Source organism: Anopheles gambiae, chromosome 2, assembly GCF_943734735.2.
Source record: "Anopheles gambiae chromosome 2, idAnoGambNW_F1_1, whole genome shotgun sequence".
Taxonomy (NCBI): domain Eukaryota; kingdom Metazoa; phylum Arthropoda; class Insecta; order Diptera; family Culicidae; genus Anopheles; species Anopheles gambiae.
This window is the reverse complement of record NC_064601.1, coordinates 45,789,031-45,807,653: the sequence shown is the minus strand read 5'-3', so window position 1 is coordinate 45,807,653 and position 18,623 is coordinate 45,789,031. Positions and strand designations below refer to the sequence as shown.

General features: G+C 46.3%; 1 protein-coding gene across 22 annotated transcripts in view; it reads left to right on the top strand.

Moving 5' to 3' along the window:
- The window catches only part of LOC1278776 (polypyrimidine tract-binding protein 2), a 272,767-nt gene that overhangs the window by 148,302 nt on the left and 105,842 nt on the right, over positions 1 to 18,623 (top strand). For 2 of the 22 annotated variants that reach the window (XM_061650450.1, XM_061650447.1), the window contains exons 1-3: positions 3,208 to 3,416; positions 4,144 to 6,949; positions 8,764 to 9,621. The exons of 12 other annotated variants lie outside the window; for them this stretch is intronic. In XM_061650450.1, the coding sequence (XP_061506434.1) occupies positions 6,806 to 6,949; positions 8,764 to 9,621 (1,002 nt within the window). In that variant the 5' untranslated portion in view covers positions 3,208 to 3,416; positions 4,144 to 6,805. 8 more of the 22 variants (XR_009765440.1, XM_061650448.1, XM_061650451.1 and 5 more) reach the window with 8 other exon arrangements.

The following is an 18,623-nucleotide window of genomic DNA, read 5'->3' as shown; positions in this document are numbered from 1 at the left end:
TCTACGATTAACAGTTTCGTGTTTGATTCATATTGATTAAAATACCTCGGTTGCACTTCTTTAATGCAAGAAAATACACAACTTTTATGTTTTAATTAATCGAAGCTCTTACTGCATTGAAATGATCAAATTTAAAGACCAAAGTTAACCCGTCGGTTTTGGAGCGCGCTGTTGCTACATTTCATTTATTTGCCATCGAACTGCACTGTTTTGGGTTACATTTGTAAATGACACTTCCATATTTAAGCACAGGTGTTGGCCTTAATGCTGCTCAAAAATGCGTTTTTAATAGTCAACTTTATTATATTTATGTAATAATGTTTTAATCTAACGTATATTTCCACCCGAGCCACAGTTAGGCACTCGTCTCCATTGTCGTCGTACAAATCACCGGGCGCCCGCAATAGAATCCCGAGTAGCGTCAGCGCGTCAAACGTAGAAGGAGAAGTGTACTGTGGGAAACTATGTGTAAGCCTTCCACTTGCTGCATCACTGATGGTTGTATACACGATTTGCTGCTCGAGTCGCATCCTGGAGAAATCCTGCCATAAAAGGGGAAGATTTCGTATCACAGAAAGCAACAAGCTACGGTTCGTTCGCTTGTTGCTGCGTTCGGACTCGCTTGTTGCTGCGTTCCGATTCGCTTGTTGCTTCAAGCTCGATGCTTTTGCACGGAAAAGCTCACCCTGTTGCTGGCCAGCCGCATCAACCTGTTGTTGTGCAACTTGTCACACCGAACGGCGAGCTTTTTTCATGTGGAAAGCGTTAATTTTTCTCCTCCAAACGGGAAAAGCTTTCACACGCTACCCACTCAATGACGGCTGGACTGATGAGCAACATTTCCCCGCTCCCCCTCCCGGTAGATGTTGACGAAGGGGCTTGTAAATGATGACGATGATGGAGCTCGCTAGCTGTCCTTTTTCACGAATAGCAGAGCCACGAGCGATGGTCGTTTATCTATCCGAGGAATGTAGAATGTGGTCGTGAATTTTCCTGGCGCTCGTGTCGGATTCGTAGGTTTCGTTTAGTTCGCGCGTTGTTCGGTGCGGAGTGCTGCGAACGACGTTGCTGGATATTACATGAGCGGACGTTCGGCTTTCACGAAGGCACACAGGTGTATGCTCTACAAGTGTTTGTAACTGTATTGTATTCGTGTGTTGTTTTTTCGCAATGAATTTTGTAAATTTTCACCTGGATAGCAAGGCGCCCATGTTTTTTTTCCGAAATAATGTAAGGTGAGTGTCGATGCGGGCATGGGTTACCTGCTGAGGAATCATCATGACGGTTCTGCGGAGAGCTCAAGTATTATGAAATCGATTATTCTAGTTCGTATTGAATAGGCATAAGTAGAATAATATTTAAAACATCATACTTAATTTTTTTTATTAAAATAGTTTTTTTTTCTTTTTGGAGATAACTTTCAACTTCTCAACATCTTCAACATCAACATCTTTGATTCACAAAAACCAATCAATTATATTCCCTGGAAAACAATTATATTCCAAAATGATTCTACGTAACTTTTGATACACTTTTGTATGTAAATTTTGTTATGTAATGTAATGTAATTATAATTGCAATGTATCAGCATTAATAAGCTTCAAGAATGAGTACATCACGATAGAAAAATGAAAAAGCCCGAAATAATATCAAACCTATCTAGATAAAAAATAGCAGAATGAATAGGGGAAATGACTCGCATCATTAAGTTAGCAACTATCAAAAATTATTTCTGTTCAAAAATTGCTCAAACAAGTTAGTTGACTTACAACGTGCCGTGAAAACAAAACAATCCAACCTACCAGATCATTCGCGATCGACGGAAGCTCGAAGCATCTCGATACAATTATCTATTTGTTTCCGGTCGATCTTTTGCATCGCTCTTGGCGGTCACTTATTTCACTCATTATGCCTGGCGGAGCTTGATCGGTTTTACGTTGATGTTACTCTTTCGGTCTACTCTATCTGCAATAGCACAGGTTTTCCCTCGGGTGAGTTCCCTTTCTATGCCGGGATAACTCTTGTTCCGTGCTTTTTTATCGTAAGCACGTTGATGTACCTTTGCGCAATCTGTCTTGTTCCCTCGCATACACTCGCACACAAATAGGCCCTGTCGTTTTCTCTGTCTCGCTCTCCGCTACCACGATGAACGTTCCTTCTGCTCGGGTACATAACATGTATTATTGATGCACAGGAAAAGCGCACACCCGAGCCGCTATCCCCCGCCAACTGATCCCTGAAAAACCACCCCATAAAGAGAGCGAGAGCGATTCACCCTCTTCTGCCCTGTGCGAAGAACCATCATTTGTGCTCGCTCATCCGAAGAGTTCTCGTTCTGAAGGAATTTTCTTGCCAAGAAGGCCTTCACCGATTCGGCGCACTGTGTTCCGTACCCACCGCCGAGCGTTCTCGCCCATCCGGTCCGGGGTGTGTAAGGCTTTTTCCTACACCCTCCCCGGGCGCCCCGGTGAGGATGATGCCGCCGTGGAAGCTGAATCACGTTCGAGAAAACGAATTGAGATGTGTTCTTATTGCTGCAGCGTCGTCTTGCTCGCGCACGCTCGCGCGCGCCCCCGTTGGATGGACGTATGGGCCAGTTCTCCCATGCCTGTTTCCGGGTGTCCCAGCACACCCTCCCACGGACCCCGGTGCGCTGTAAACACCCTATCTCTGGCATAGTAATTGAGTGTTGCGTGTATGCGTCGGTTCGTTGGTTTTGTCTCGCTTTGGCGTGAGCAAAACGCGCCACTCCGGCCAGGATGGGGAACAAAGAGCAACAGCTTCACTCAGCGTGGTGGTGGCGACTATCTCCAACAGCAGAGGAGCATCATCATCATCATCATCATCATCATCACTGCCATCATCATCATTTCTACCATCATCGTCATGAAGATCATCAGCGCGCATTACCTTGACGGTGGTGGAGAAGGAGTGAGCGAAAGAGCGCACACACACCGGGTTTGTCGGTTCGGGGATTGCAGACTCTCGCTCGGGACGCGCACTCCACGCTGTGTGTGTTTTCCTTCGGCGCGTGTTCGGTCGTGCGCCCCCTAGCACCCTGCCCCTGCGCCCGTACATGTAGTCGGCCGACGATGACGGCCACGACGACGACGGCCGGTGGTTTTGTGCTGAGCATTCGGTTCGGGTCCGGGTTCCGCCGTGTTCGGTCGGGCTTCGCGCTCCCAGTACATATCTTTTATGTATTTATGTTGGTTGCGTTTGCACCGTTTTGTTATTACCTTCGAAAAACCAGTCGATTTTGTTTCAGTCTTCATACAGTCTTCGCTTTAACCCGTTCCAATCTATCCGCCGCTCTCACAGTTATCAGTATACAACAACAACAACAACAACAACAACAACAGCAACAACAACAGCAACAACTACAATAACAACTTAATATTAATAACTTTACAAAAGTTTGTAGCGTTATAATCACTCGCGTAAACTGTGTTGTAACCCGCGGCCAGCAATCAGCAGTGTACTTGAACGTTCTCGGACAGGTTGACAACGCTTTTTTGTAAAAAAAAACACACACACACAAAACACAAGAATGTCTTAAAGCCCTTTTTGGTACGACCAAGAAGCACGCAGATAGTCATAGTTGTGGGCCTACGCCAGTCTAGAGGCGATCGTAACATCAACAAGCTAGACGACATTTTAAAACATTTAACTTTTCATGAACGATCGTGACATTTTTGTTACGAATTTATGTAAAGGAGATACGAAAGTGAAGAATCATATGGTGTGTGTGGCTAGCAACAACAGTGTTGTTGCCTTTGATTGCTGTTCAAAGTTTAGAGCGATCGAATTATGAATTCCTTCAGACAGGTTGTCTCCTTCATAGAAGATCACATTCCTGCCACGCTGTGGTGTGTGTGCGAGTGGGTGGAAAAACTTTGAAAGCAATGAACGATCGTTCAAGAACTACGATTGCTGGCTGCTGTGTATTTGTGTTGTTGTTTGTTTAGTTTTTCTTCAAAGACAAAAGATGCTCTTTTTTCGATCATTCACGATCGTGTGAAGCAACTTTTGTTTCCTTCAGCTCTTCCCTCGGTCTACTTCCCTCTGACTAACTATCTTTATCTTTTTCTCTTCTACTTCTTCTTCTTCTTCCGCTTCGGTGTTCCGCGTGCGCGTTTCCAGCATTCTTTCAAGTGGGTTGAGTGCGTACAGTTTTTCTTCCGTGCGTCGTGTGTGAAGGTGTGTGCATGGGCCTAAAGTGTCGTGCGCGTCCCTAAGTGCATCCGTGTCTACCACGCGCTCGTTTATCTTTGTGTGTGTGTCTGTTGTTTTCCCTCCCTCGTGTGCCAAATCATCTGCCTGCCCAAGTCGAAGGAGAGTGTAGCGTGCACTCTACAGTACGGGGAGAGTTTTCCGTTGTTTCGATTTTCACGTCGCTTCCCTTTTCCGTAAGTTACAAGTGCCCTCTCAACTACGCACCATTTTTTTGTTTGTCTCGTGCGTGCGTGCGTGCGTGTGTGTGTGTGCTGCAAAGCAAATTACCGCAAAAGACACCGGACAGTCTCGCCGTTTGCGCCGCGTTGAGCGATTGACGAGTGTGAGTGTGTGTGAGGCGCAGTGTGTGCACGGCGTTGGTAGTGGTACGGCTCTAGCATACTCAGCATACGGGAAGGGGCCAGGAAAACGCTGCTCCGTGGGGAAGAGTCAACGCGCCGAACGCGTCGTAGGGCAGCGGCACAAAACCCATCAACGTGTGTACGACGACGCCCTTGCGCGGTGTGTCCATTTTCACCACTACGCTTCCCCCAACCCAACGCTTTCCACTACTGTCCCAATCCTTCATCCTCCAGTCCCAAGCAAAGCCACCCAGACACGCTTACCTTGGTCCCGTCACCCACCTTGGTCCAGCAAACCAGCAAACAAAACAAACCAAAAAAATTATACAAAAACTCGCGCGCGCCACGTACACGCGCGCGCGGCAGTGGCTGTTGTGGTTGTGGGGTGAATTACACATTGGCAATACGCACAAGGGCAAAGGGTATACAAATTCCCTGTGCAAAAACAGTTCGTATGACCGCCCTCTCTCCCCTGTCACAGGTTGAATGAGATTTTAGCCTGCAAATCCGCACCGCTGCCGCTACTACCGATCGCGCCCGATAAATCATTTTGCCAAAGCAGCATCTAGTGGTGTACCACAAAAGGGGTCGCAAAGGATCGTTTTAAGCTCGGGAAAGAATTTTGATTGCGCAAGAAAACCAAAAAGAATAAATCCTCTTTGCCCATACCCGCGTTTGAGCGAATGATTCTTTCCGGCGATCGCTGATTGATCGCTCGTTTCTTTCGGACTTTGGCTACTAGCAGGGCGCGCGTTCGGTGTGCAATTTACACACACACACATACGTCAGGGAACCAGCACACAGCCCAAAGCAAAGGCAGAAGTAAAAGAAAAGATAGAAAAGAGCCGTGGTGATATTTTCAACTGCAAATCATTCTCGCATTCTTTCCCTTTGCACACACACACACCATTCATAGTGTGAGTGTGTGTCGATAGTGATTTTTTTCCTCATCTTCTCTGTTGTTGTTGATAGGAGAAGCCAAAAGGGGAGTTGAATAGGGGTAGAAGCGCGTGAACGAAACGGGTTTGAAGTTGAAAAAATACGGCTATCGAATAGAACTCTCTAATGAGCAGCAGCAGCAGCACGCTGAGTCTCGAAGCAGCTAACCAAAGCAACTAGCAAAAGGGAGAAGAAGGAAAAAGAGGGTAAAGAAACATATCAAGGAAAAGCGATCAAGGAGGGGGAAACTAAGCTGAGAAAACAGCCAAAAGCTTGAAACACAGAACGGGACGAACTGGCGTGGTGGTGGTACCGAGATTCTTAGCTTTTTAATGTGATGAGCTGCTGCTGAATGGTTACTTTTTTGTATACGTATTGAGGAAGTGTGTATGCATGCGTGTATGTGTGATAGCGTGTGGCTGTGTGTGAGAGAAAGAGCAACAAACCAAAAAAAAATCCAGAAAGGGTGTGCAAGGTGCAAACGCGAAACGTGCGAAGGGTAAGATCGTAGCAACTAAACCAGAACTGATCCAGTGCGCGCTCGTTGCGTGTGTGTTGCTGTCTCTCTGGCGTTCTGACTCGTCTGCCCATTTTCTCTCCCGGCGACGGAAGAAGCGTGATCTGCAGGGCTGGTGAGGGGTTGAAAGCATAGTCAGAGTCAAAATAAAAAATTAAAGAAAATAAAAAGCGGAAGCGAGCAAACCTAGGGTCAGTTGTGTGTGCGAAGGTAGCGCGGGCAAAGAAGTGTGTAAAGTGAGAGGGATCGGATAAAGCAGCGGGAAAACCACGAAAGGTTGAAAGACAGGCCGCTTGAAAAAGGTTGGCTCAGGTTGCGTGTTTTTCGTTCAGTCAGACAACGGTCATCCTCCTTCGTGCTCTCTCTCTTTTTCTGTCTCGGTATTTGCTTCGCCGGCCAAGGGAGCGAAGATAGAGCAACATCTCTCCGCGCAAGAACCTGTGTGGAGAGTGTGAAGAAGAACGCTTAAAGGCACGCTGACGCGGCATCAACAATACGCGCGGTTGCGACTCGCAGCGATCGAAGATCGTCGACCGTTGCCGAGCGTAACGTAGCAAAACCGGTTCCAGACATAATCAAAAATAATTACCAACCAATACCAAACCAGCTCTCGAGCACACAGCTCCTTCGCCCGGTCTCTCTTGGTGGCGTTCTTAAAGCAGGCGAGCAACAACCCTCTTCCCAGTTCTTTTTTTATTTGAGGGCGTTTGTTGTGCGTGCTTCAATCCCGTCTTGGAATCGCTTTTTCGATTGTCTGCGTGTGTGTGTGTATATGTGCTATTGCATACACACCACACGCATACATTCCGGAGGTGGTGATCATCAGTGGTCGCGTCGATTTTGGTACGCGCGCCTACCAGCTACAGATCCATCCGCGGGAAGCGAAGGTGAACGGCGGGCGCACCACCGCACAACGGTGAGTTTGAACTCTTGCGCGGAAGTTGAAGATCGTCAGAAGACATCCCGCATCCACCGCAGACGGGTTCAGTTTACGGGCAAACGCTGCGTTTGAAGTGTGTGTGTTTCTTACGCCCTCTTTCGCCTGTGTAGTGCTGTTTGGTTTTTTTTGGAAGGAATTTCGATTCCTGCGCTGTCGCGTTTTAAGTGCATTTTTTTAGAAATCTACATCCTTGGAGGTGCATTTTCAAGCAGCAATAAAAATTAAATAACCAAAAAGAGCCAACAGATACACCTTTTTAAAAGGTGAGTGTATGTGTGCGCGTATAAGCTAGTGTGAGTGTGTATGTGCGAGAGCGTGTTTTGTATGACGTGTACATGTATGTGTGTGTGAGTGTGCAGGAACGAAATTGATCAGTTAGAAAGGGCAGAACGAAGCGCAAGGGGTGTGTGTGTGTGTATTCGTGTAGGACGACGTCACCCATCGTAAATACGCGTCAGGTGTGACGGCAGGTGTGTGCTAGCAGAAATTCTAGAAAATAATTAGTCAAACAAGAGAAACAACAAAAAAAAAAAACACTTGTAATTGTACTTTAGGCTAAATGAAACCGTGTGGCAAGTTAGCGTGATAAGGTGAGGTAACACTCATTTTTAGGGTAAGACACAATCCAGACAAACATTCCGTGGAAATCAAACCACCGCGGTGTTTTCGGGATCGACAATCAAAAGAAGCGCGTTTTGACAATCATCAAATATATCAAGGGCACTTTTGACGTACATGTCGGTACTCGAAACGGTGACAATCTTTGTAGGAAACTGTTCTCTGCTGTACAATCTTGGCCGTGTTAGCGTGTGAGAGTTCAATCCTTCAAAAAACCGTGCACAATCCATTCTTCTTGCAAAAGGGGCATATCCGTCCTCTGCAGAGGAGTAGAGTTCCTTCCATTTGGACTGAGGATTTGTACTTTGTTGGGTGCTTGAACGCGCTGCGTGATACGGCCACTTTCTGACAATCACGGTCTATTTGGGACCGTACTGTTGTTCTGGGATCTCTGGACAATCTTATACCTTGCCTGTACTTTCTACACCATTTTTCACTTTCTACTGAGCGCGGGGAGCTTTACTCCTCCCACTCACCCCAAAACTAGCTGCACTGTAGGCGGCCACATAGTACGTAAGGAAAAAACAAACTATTTGCAGATCAATTATATAGGGTAATTTTTGGAGTGCAATTATTATAATCAGCCAAACGTGTGTTTAATAGCTTTAAGGGCCAATTTTAATTCGGCGTTGTGGGAGCGATACTAGTGGGTGTCGAGGTAGCGAATCATTACACAGGCTTATCTAGCTCACCAACGGGTTGTTTGGTGTGAGTGTGTGCGTGTGTGCGTGTGTGTGCAGAAAACAGACACGATTAGTCAAGCTCAAGACAAACTGCTGCAGGGCCTCTGTGCAATAGAGATATATACATAGAAGAACGCTCGTGTGTGTTAGTGTGCGTTGTCCCTGTGTGTGTGTGTGTGTGTGCCAAAACCACCTCGCCACCTCCCTCGAAAGAAGAACGAGCGTTTCTCTCCCGTTCACCCGGTTGAGAATCCCGTTCCGCGGTAGAGGCGAAAAATTCACGTCTCCACCACGTATTTCCGGCCGAGTCCGATCTTTTGTCCCCCCTTTTTACAACCCTCGTCGTCGTCGTCGGCGGCGGCAGTAGCGGCAGCGGCAGCGGCCACCACCGCGCTCGTACCGCCACAACCGCAGCCACCGCTGCAACCACTAACACTCCCATCCATTGCGCTACATCATCCTCCTCATCCTTCCAACGCTCCAAACCAGAGCACACAGCTAGCAACAGCACCACCAGCAGCACCAGTGCCCGCGACCGCGTCCCTACTGTACCAGCAGCAGCACCAGCAGCAACCGAGTCCAGCAGTGAGTGCCAGTGCTCCCTCGGCAACCAACGTCACTGCACTGTACGCGGCCGGTTCCTCCACGATCCTGCACGTAGAGCTTGGTCGGGCCAGTACCGGCGAACTAGTGAGCGCGTCCGCGAACGGACTTTGCTGTAGTCAGCAGTTGTGCTACTGTGGACACTGCTACCAAGGGCAGGCGGCACCGCCACAGCAGCAGCAGCAGCAGGGTATCTTCCTATCGCCGGCGGCACCAGCGCTAGCCACGCAGAGCTATCCCGCGATACTCGCGCAGGATCAGCAACACCCCGTCGTCGTTGGACGGTACGCGGACATCTCCGGTGTCAACACGAACAGTAGCAGCAGCTGCAGCAGCAGTAGTACTACGGAGCTGCTGAATCACTCGTCCTCCCCGACGTCGTCCGGTGAGATCGGCTACTATACGACTGGCGGTACCGCCACCAGCACCACGTCCACACCGTACCATCACGCGTATCCGGCTCCGCAGCTGTTGAGCCACCATCCCCATCATCCCCACCATCCGCATCCACATCATCTGCCGGCGCATCATCCGCATCCGCTGCTAGTTCAGCAACCGTTCCAGCAACTCGCTCATCAGCAGCAACAGTTGCAACTCTACCACCACTACCACCTGCACCAGCAGCAGCAGCATCAGCAGCAGCACCAGTTTCAACAGCAACTTCAGCAGTACTTCGACAGCAGCCACAGCAGTCTCAGCAACAGCAGCGGGAGCAGCATCGTCAGCAGCAAGACACTAAGCATGGTAAGCATGAAACTCGACACACTGCACCCGATGGTGAACGCGTCGCCATCCTCCGCCATGTCCGTCTTTCTACCGGATGGCATGACGGCAGCTACACCGACAGCACCACCACCACCACCGCCGCCACCATCGTCGGTCTATCTCTATGCCAATGGGCAGATTGTCCAGTGTGTCGACGGCATCGAAGAGGACGAGGAGAGCTACTGGAGCTCGGACATTGCCGAGCTTCCGGTGCTGGTTGCCCCGCTGCTGCCATACCGTCGCGAGCTGGTGGATGAGCCCCTTCCGACACTACTACCACCACCACCATCATCGTCATCCTACCCTGCTGGCACCTGTGCCGGTCCACTATTTTCTGTCTATCTTAGTCTCATTACACCCACTACTTCTACTACCGCTATCTCCACCACTATCACTGCAAGCGATGCGACCGGATCCACCGGAGGTCCGGAGGTTCTCGCGCGCGGTGGACACTATTGCACCAATTCCCGCACCATCATCACCACCACCGCTAACACGGCTCATCCCGCTAAGGTACAGCATTGCAACCAGTTTTGTCTGTTGCTTCTTTCACAGTCCTGTTTTTTCATTTCGTCAACTCTCCCTCTTTCCCCCAACCAGCACTCCGTGCATTTTGTCCGCCAACAGGTCTATCTGTAATCAGGTCTATCAATTTACACTTGTATGTTTGTCCAGCTCGTGCTCCAGTGGATTGATGTTTGTTTTGTTGGCGTTGTTACTTATAATTTAATATAAATTTCACAAGACTGGCTTGTTGTTAAAAACATTGGAAGTTTTATCTCGATCTGATCGTTGTATAAAAGTTGTTGGGTTGATTTTTTTATTACGTAACCAAACAACACATGCGATCTTTCCAGAATATTCTACTTCTTGTCGTATCTTAAGTCATTAGAAATCAAATATATCTCTATCTTCTGCTTGTGAACTTATACTTATACACATCCAAAGCTCAAACCTCAGTTCTTGCTTTCGATTAATGTCAAGGCTTTACTCATGGTATTTTTTTCATCGTTCCTCTTTAAAAAAAACTTGATTCCTTTCGGTAAATCTCAATTGATGAATGCTCCTGCAGCACGCCAAAAATGGTTTGATAACACAATGGATTGCATATGGAAAGCTCTACGATGCCTTGTTAAACTTCTGGCACCGCATCAAATGGTCATTCATTGCTATTTTCCAGTACGTTAGCAAGGATTTCCGACCAACACTCGGCTGCTCTCGGGGTATGAAGTTGTAAATTAATTACGATTGGTTTTAGAATCGAGGTTAACTCTGCCCCTCTCCCTTGTTGTGTTTGTGTGCTGCTGTTGATCTCGAGTTCCGGTTTCGACGGTAGTTCGCCGGGAAGTAATAGTACAGCCGCAGCAGTAGCAGCTTCCCTTGAACCAAGATAGGACCAGCAGTTGCAGCGGGATACGAGCGCACACATACAATTGGTCGATCAATTTATAACCGGGCAAACCACAATGCCGCTCCCGAGTAATCTCTCCATCCTTGGCAATAAAGGGTGGGTCCACGTGTGCGCTGCTACTGTCGATTCCCGTTTGCTGGCTGGTGTGTGAGCAGCCGTGCTGTGGTGGAACCGTTCAATGGTTGTTTATTTATCTCGAGATAATTTGTACCGTCGGAGTCCTTATGAATTGCTAATCAGTTGATTAATTATTTCCCAATCAGGGCAATTTGTACACAGCGGGCTGGATTTAAATGGCAACATCTGGCTATGGCGGTGGTGGTGATGGTGGTGATACTAGTGGTCTTTTGGTCGGGATGGAACGGGATGAGGGCAAATGGTAACGGCCCGGAAGGAATGGTATGTTGATGGTCCGCTGGGAATTACAAGAACCGGCCAATTCCTGCCAAAAGATCGATTGTGTAATGGATGTTTGTCAATAATGGAATGATGTGGTTTGGGAGCAAGGAAAAGCTAGCTGCTAGCGGTTTTGTGAAGAAGCGAACGCATGAAGCATGTTAAACCCTAATCGTACTGATAATATGTACTTGACACGTAAGGATAATTATGTGGTAAACATAGTGTCAAAGGGGGTCAATATAATATATTATTTTTTAAATCATAAGATGTAATTGAAAACTCATCGTAATAGTGAATTTATATTGTATTTTGATTAGAAAATATAAAGAGATTAGTATTCTATTTCATTTTCTTTCTATTTCTCTATTCTATTTCATGCATATTTCAATAATCCATTGTTTTCATTATTTTAAATATACGTGTGTACTCTGCTTTCAGAGCCACGGATAAGCCTCTGTTCGGGTTGTGTTCCACGCGGCTTAGTAATACTGCACGATTCGCTACTCATAAAATAATAAATTCATTAGGACTAAATGTTCTGATGATATATCTCTGGAGCGTCTTTGTTTTCTTTTTTGCATTGATGCTTAATGGAACATAAATTTGAACAAATAAATCCAACGAAATGATAGATTAATTCATGCCCTAAAACATCTATGACGCATGGATTAATTTGATACATAAACTTCACTTTCATTTGTGGTTGTTTTCCATACGTTCAAATTGCCACAAGCTGGATGTTTTATTGTATTAAACAATTTTTCTTTCCACGAGAGGGGAAAAAACAAAACTCTCGAATGGTATGTGTTTCCCCATTATAATCCTACACGTAATCCCTTTTCCAGAGCCAGTGCTGCCATGGTGAACGGTTTAATTGTTCTAAAGTATTATTTATGAATATCAAAAGTCGTAAAATGAAATGTACATCATATTTGCAACCGTGCAAGTCTGATTGGATGTTGTAATAGAACATTTACATACAAAACCCATATTTCAATGTTTTCCAAATAAGGAAATGGAATTGACAATATCCTCAGGAATTGTTTCCCATTTGAAATGGAATTTGCGATTGAAATTTCGTGGTTTTCCGGTACCAAACACGAAATCGTTTGTGACGAACGCTGGTTGTCTCACTTTTTTTTAACAAACTACTATACACATTCCACGCAAGATTGCAGCTCGGGTCTGTTTATGTATTTTGTGGTTTTTGCGCTGTTATGTGCACAAAATAGCTGCAATTTTAACGTAATGTGATGCCGTTCCACTTGATAAAAATTGTATCGTGTATGGACGAGCAATAGTTCAATTGTGAAGTGTTACTGACCGATAGATTGGTTTCGGAGCAAAACATTTGCAACTGCTTTTAATTAAAAATGATAAAAATTGCACTATTTATTAGCAAAATTCCAAAGTTACTTTTGATATTCCACACAGTCGCTATGGTTTTGGTTGTACTGGACACCCTTTCCATCCGTGCCATTTCCTGTCGGGCGATTACTACCAAAACCAGGAGAGGACGGTAGACACTGTGGGGAAACGGTGTGTGCGCGTTCGTTGAATGATGGGCCTCCTGTGGATTCGTGTACGACAAAGAACTATGCCAGTCCGGATCGGTTTGTTTCCAGTAGTGTTTACCGGCAGACATACACGCACACACGTTCACCACCGGTGGAATCGTTCCCAGGTGTTATGGGAAGCCAATTTCAGGAGGCTTTTCCGATATCAAATTAATTAAACCGAACGCAAGCCGTTCCACTGCCTAGGGCTTGACGGTATGTCTCCGGGTAGGTCATCGGGAAGGCAAAACCACCACCATCCAACCGAAAGAGGGTGGTGTGCCGTGGTGGTGGTGTTAGTGGCAACGGCCAGCGTTCGTGTGGTGTCGGTTTTGTAGATATTGTCCGAGGTTGCATTAAAGTAATTGCCTTTTTTCGTGTGCGTAACGATTGTGGGGGTATTTTTGTGCATGTAATAAAATGCAGCTTGATGCGTTTTGGGTGTAGACACGGATAAGGGTGCGTTGTCGAACCCCCATCATGACGAAGGCTCTAACTCTGAGCTATGCCGAAAATTGTAGAGCTCATTGTACAAACCTCGATCATTTCTGGGTCGAAATTTCAGCTTTGAAGCATCAGCTGCTAATCGAAGCATCTCATCGAGATTTTGTTTAGCTTGTTCGTGTTTACTGCCGACGTACACTTTTAAAGGAAATTACCATGTCCATAGGCACATGAAAGGGAACGTCCATCTTGCGGCATCAATCTTGCAAATGCCTTCGTAATGAACAATATAACTTTTAACATCATGTAACTTTACCTCTACGTATACGGATCGTATAGGATGCACTATTTTGGCGTCTTTGAATGTTAAAACCTCTCTCGCATGTTATGACCATGTCGTTGTTGGAGCTGTCCAGCGTTGAGTAACACATCCTCCTTCCACAAACCGCACCGATACGTGACGTCAACAAAATGCACTAATGTGGCTGAGAGGCCGCAATCCCAAAATCTTTTCAATTTCCCATCTTGTGATACATGTCAGAACAAGCTAAACCCCTGCCGTGGAGCACTCTCGTTCTAGGACTTTTAGGGAAATCAGGTTTTTGTGTACTCCCTATTCGGGTCGGTTAATTATCAAGAGTGAAGTAAAATATTTGGAAAAATCCATGCAAAGTGCTCCTATAAACCGTAACCACCGGGTGTGCGTGCGTGTGTATGATGTTTTATTCACCTCTAGTCGGTCGGTTACTAGCCACAGTCTCACAACCTTTTTGTGATGACGGTAGATAGAACGTGCCGTCATCCGGTTAGAGCGTGTGCTAGCTTGGGTCCGAGCCTGGTTCTTGTCGCTCTTCCGTACCAATGTGTTGATGGGCTCCCGGGGTCATTTTAAGGTTTTATGTATCGCCCGGCTCGTGAACGGTAGTAGCAGGAGAAGCCCTGGCATCATCAGCGTGAAACAACCGAAAGGACAGGATGCCAGGCTTTAGGTGATTATATCACTCTCCTTGCCCTACTACTGGTACACGGCGGCTGTTTTTAATGCAAGAAGAATTGTGTCTTGCGGTGGATGTCTGAGGTAAAAAGGGGCCTTTAAATACCCGGTGGCTATTTTCCGTTACGGGCACGTTTACGGGAAAAGCGTGCGCTCGTAAACACACACCGACCAACGCCAACCACATAGCAAAAACCAAAGGCTATGTAGCAGTGACAGGAGACTTGGGAAGCGAAATGGTCAGTAAAAGAGTAGCAGATTTTGCTTGGTTGGGGGGAGGTAGAGCAAAAACTGATTGGGGGATGTGTGATAAAATCTTATGCCTTGTCATCAACCAGCTTGCCAGCCCGCAGGAATAACGGAGGCAACGAAGGCAAACGTATGACGCTTCGGGTGCTTAAGCAAATATGAATGACAAATTATCTCAATCTTCCATAGGCAGATAAAGGATGCAGAGCAGCGTGCAGTGTGGTGAGGCTGGTTGACGTTTAACCATTTGAAAATGGTATACCAATATTGGACATAATTCATGAGGTGCACTATTCATTATTCTCCTCTTTGGCTCATTGGCCGAGGGTTACATTACAGCAGGAACTATTCAATTTGCACTCAATGTAATGGAATTGTGGTGCACAATTAACTTTGGAAAAATATTTTATTTTCGTTTCATTGTTGTTTGGGTTAGGAAAAAAGCGGTAGGGAAGAACTGACTGTTTTGGTTAGGAACATATTTCAATATGCAAAATGAAATTGTTGGAGAACGCCAAACTAATGCGTGAATGACCCAATCAGCCATGTTTATTGCGTTGAAGCTTATCATTACGAAGATATTAGCTTGTCTTAATTTGAATCTTCGTTAAATATACACTGATTTCGTTAGGCAGCAAGGCAACAATGAGCAATGCGTTGTTGAATAATTCCTTGCATATTCCCGGGCACCATTGACAAAACGCCAGCTGTCACAGCGTACATCAACTTCGATTCATTTCAAGCCTCAAAAGCTGATGCAAATGGTTAAAATCGGCTTTAAACTCTCCTCCACCGCTGGCTACGTCCACTTTATCTGCTGTTTGTAAGAGGGAGAGAGCGCATTCAGCATCTCCGCTTCTCCCTTATAGGAGTGTGTCATTATCGCTACCGCTAAGCTACCTCATCAGCTCGCCGCATCCTTGCATGCGGTCCTTTGCCGCGTGCATATTAATAATTGTTATGATGGATTTAACGCCTCCGATGTTTGGTTTGGTCCGCGATACACCGCTACTTTTACGCTGCGGGGCAGCAACAGCATCCTCTCCATCGCTCAGAACATGTGCATTTTGCATTCCCTTTCCCCATTGCCATTCCCTTTGCCACGCTGTTTTGGGTTGGAATTTCCGGTAAAGTTTATTTATAAAACACTCCATTCTGACACCGTCCGATGGCCGGGACACAGCAGCAGCAGCAGCACACCTGTCTCGGTGGTGCAGTGCAAGGTGTTTTATCTGCTAATGAAAGTGATGGGGATGGGCAGAAAGGGTGGTTTGGAATTTGTTACCTCTTGGAAACACCCCTGCCCAAACGCACCGAACCGGGAGCCGGCCGCAACCAGCGCTGTGCGGTGACGGTGGTTGAGTAAAGCAAATAATTAATTAAATGAAATTTTAATCTTTTATAAAGTTAATTAAATTCCACCGACCAACATCGGCTTTTCGGTCGCCGGCAAAAGCCCCGGATGCGTTATGATGGATACACCAGTGTGTGTTTGTGTGCATGCATGAGTAATGTGTGTCTCTTCGTTCGAGCATGCCGGATGTACCTGTACTCTGTTGCACGATGAATTCAGCAAACGGCGTGAATGCAACCGAATGCATCGATTGATGCGCTCTGCTGCGTGGCTGGGTTTTTGTTTATAGGATGTCAGGTCCTTTCCGTTTCACATTATGAATAGTCATGTCGTGTTTTAGTATCGCACTTGTGTCCTACCCACTGCCCATCACCAACAGAGAGAGAGGTTAGTTGCCATCCGGTGTGTCGGCATATAAAGTCACCAAACTGTGAGGCATATGCTGTGCAAGGAACAAAACTGGCAAAACACAAAAATCGATCGTCTCGGGTTTTTAGCGCGAGAAGAAAATTACACACACCACCGCCAGTGTAATGGTGTAGGAAGTTTTCGCTTACTACAGTAACGGGCCGGTTAGCTGGGTTTTCTACTGCAGGTCTTCGGATAGAGCAGACAGCAGAGATCTGTCTGTCGGGAAATTGCGATTTTAATTTTTCAATCCCAAACCGGATGCGTTGACTGGCTGGCTGGCAGGCAGGCTGGAGGTAAAAAAAGGACTCAAAAATCGTTGACGCTTGCCTTACCCTTTGCCGCACGCATTCGCATTCGTGAAAAACCATCATCATCGAGGAGACAACAGAGTATGGTAACGAGAAAAAGAGCGCGATACCAATCGCTCCAGCATGTTGCTGTTATTGTTGGGCGATATTTTTCGTGGCCGCGAAACAAACAAAAAAAACTCTGTCGCGCTGACGAACTGTGCACGGTTTCTGCAACAGTGTGTACCGATGTTGCGCATCGGCCATAGAGGCTGAAGAGTAGCCTGAAATGTAGCACAATTTCCGTTCCGTGTGCCTGCTGTGTGACGATTGCGATGTCCAAAACGCGATACGGCACGGCAAAGTGCTTACCATTCGCTGTTTCGCTAGAGATTAGAAGAAGGAGCGCGAAAGGGAACGGAGGGGAGGAAAAAAGTCTAACAAAAGCCATACTTTTTCAGTAGGAAATGAAGTAGAAAATTTAGGTCATAACCGTGGCTGGCTGTTACGAGCGGCCGCGTCACGGGGCGGGTAGGGTGTCTGCTGTGTATGGTTGGTTTTAATTTTCGTTAAATTTCGATGACACTTTAAATTGTGTAACTTGTAGGCGCTATACGCGTTAGATACAAAAATGATGTAATTAAATGAGATATTCGGCTGAAGTAAAAAAAAAAACGAATAAAACGTAACAAAATGTTCTCTGCCATTAGTGGAGACGCCTGGTACTTCACACACTCCCCACGTGAATGAGGTTGACCTGACCGCTTCCATGGCATGACTTTCGGTAATCTGTCTAATACTTCACTGTACTAATGTTCTTTCATCGTTCGTCAAATCCAGGTGCACCCTTTGGCCATAAGAACGCCAAGCAAGGGAAAGGAAAAAAGCCCTTTTCTTATACTTTTTGCACCGTTTGCCAATACACCATTTTTATTTCAGACCGCAGGTGGAAAGGCTAAGTGTACGTTGTTTTCCGTATCATCCGCCATTAAGTTCATGTTAGTGGTTGTTTTCCTTTCACTATTCGCTTTGCGTTGGGGCTACTTTTTCCTCCGACAAAAGGAGATGTTCCACCCTGCACATTCGTAGGGTGCCACATTCGTTCCGGTAATGGTTAGTCCATTAATTTCACAACCATAATCTAGGTCCGGTCCGTCGAACACTCACACCATCATTGGTGTGGTCGAGGAAGGCGGCAAACACGGTTGCATGTAGCCCCAGCATAATCCCGATGCGAATACCTGTTGGAGAAATAAGCTTGAAGTAGAGGTTCGTTTCTTGCTATAATATTATACCACTTTTTTGCTCGTCTCAGCTTAAGGCACGATAAAACATTTAGCTTAAGAGACGAAAAAAGAAGAAGATTGGTCTGAAAAGGGGGTCGTGATCAGCCATTAGTTTCGCCATTTCCGGTACTTGCGGTTGCAAAGATTCTCGCGTGCCAAAAGCATCTTTCACCTTGCGTTGTTGTGTAGCTTTAGTAATTGAAAGAAAAATTGTATTGCATTTAGTTTTCACTGCCTTTCTATGTTCACGTCGGTTACCACTCTTGCCACTCTGCTCACGGAACTTGGATTAATTGAAATTTTATTAGCTAAAAAAATACTCCTACAAGTTTCCCCCCGGAGTTTCCCATTCCGAACATGGCAAGTTCTAAGTAAGGCAACTATCACTGTTCACCTTTCCGGTACATTGCATTGGTCTGCGCACGTGAGATGGATTACAGCTACCTCGAAGGAATTCGCCTTGTTGGGCATGGCAGTCCAGCTGCGTTCCGTTTCGCGTCTCTTGTAAGTGCAACATAAGCGCATACGCGTTGTGCTACTACCGTCTGTAGTCTTCGTGTTTGTTTACCGTTTTTTTGTGTCTTTCCTCT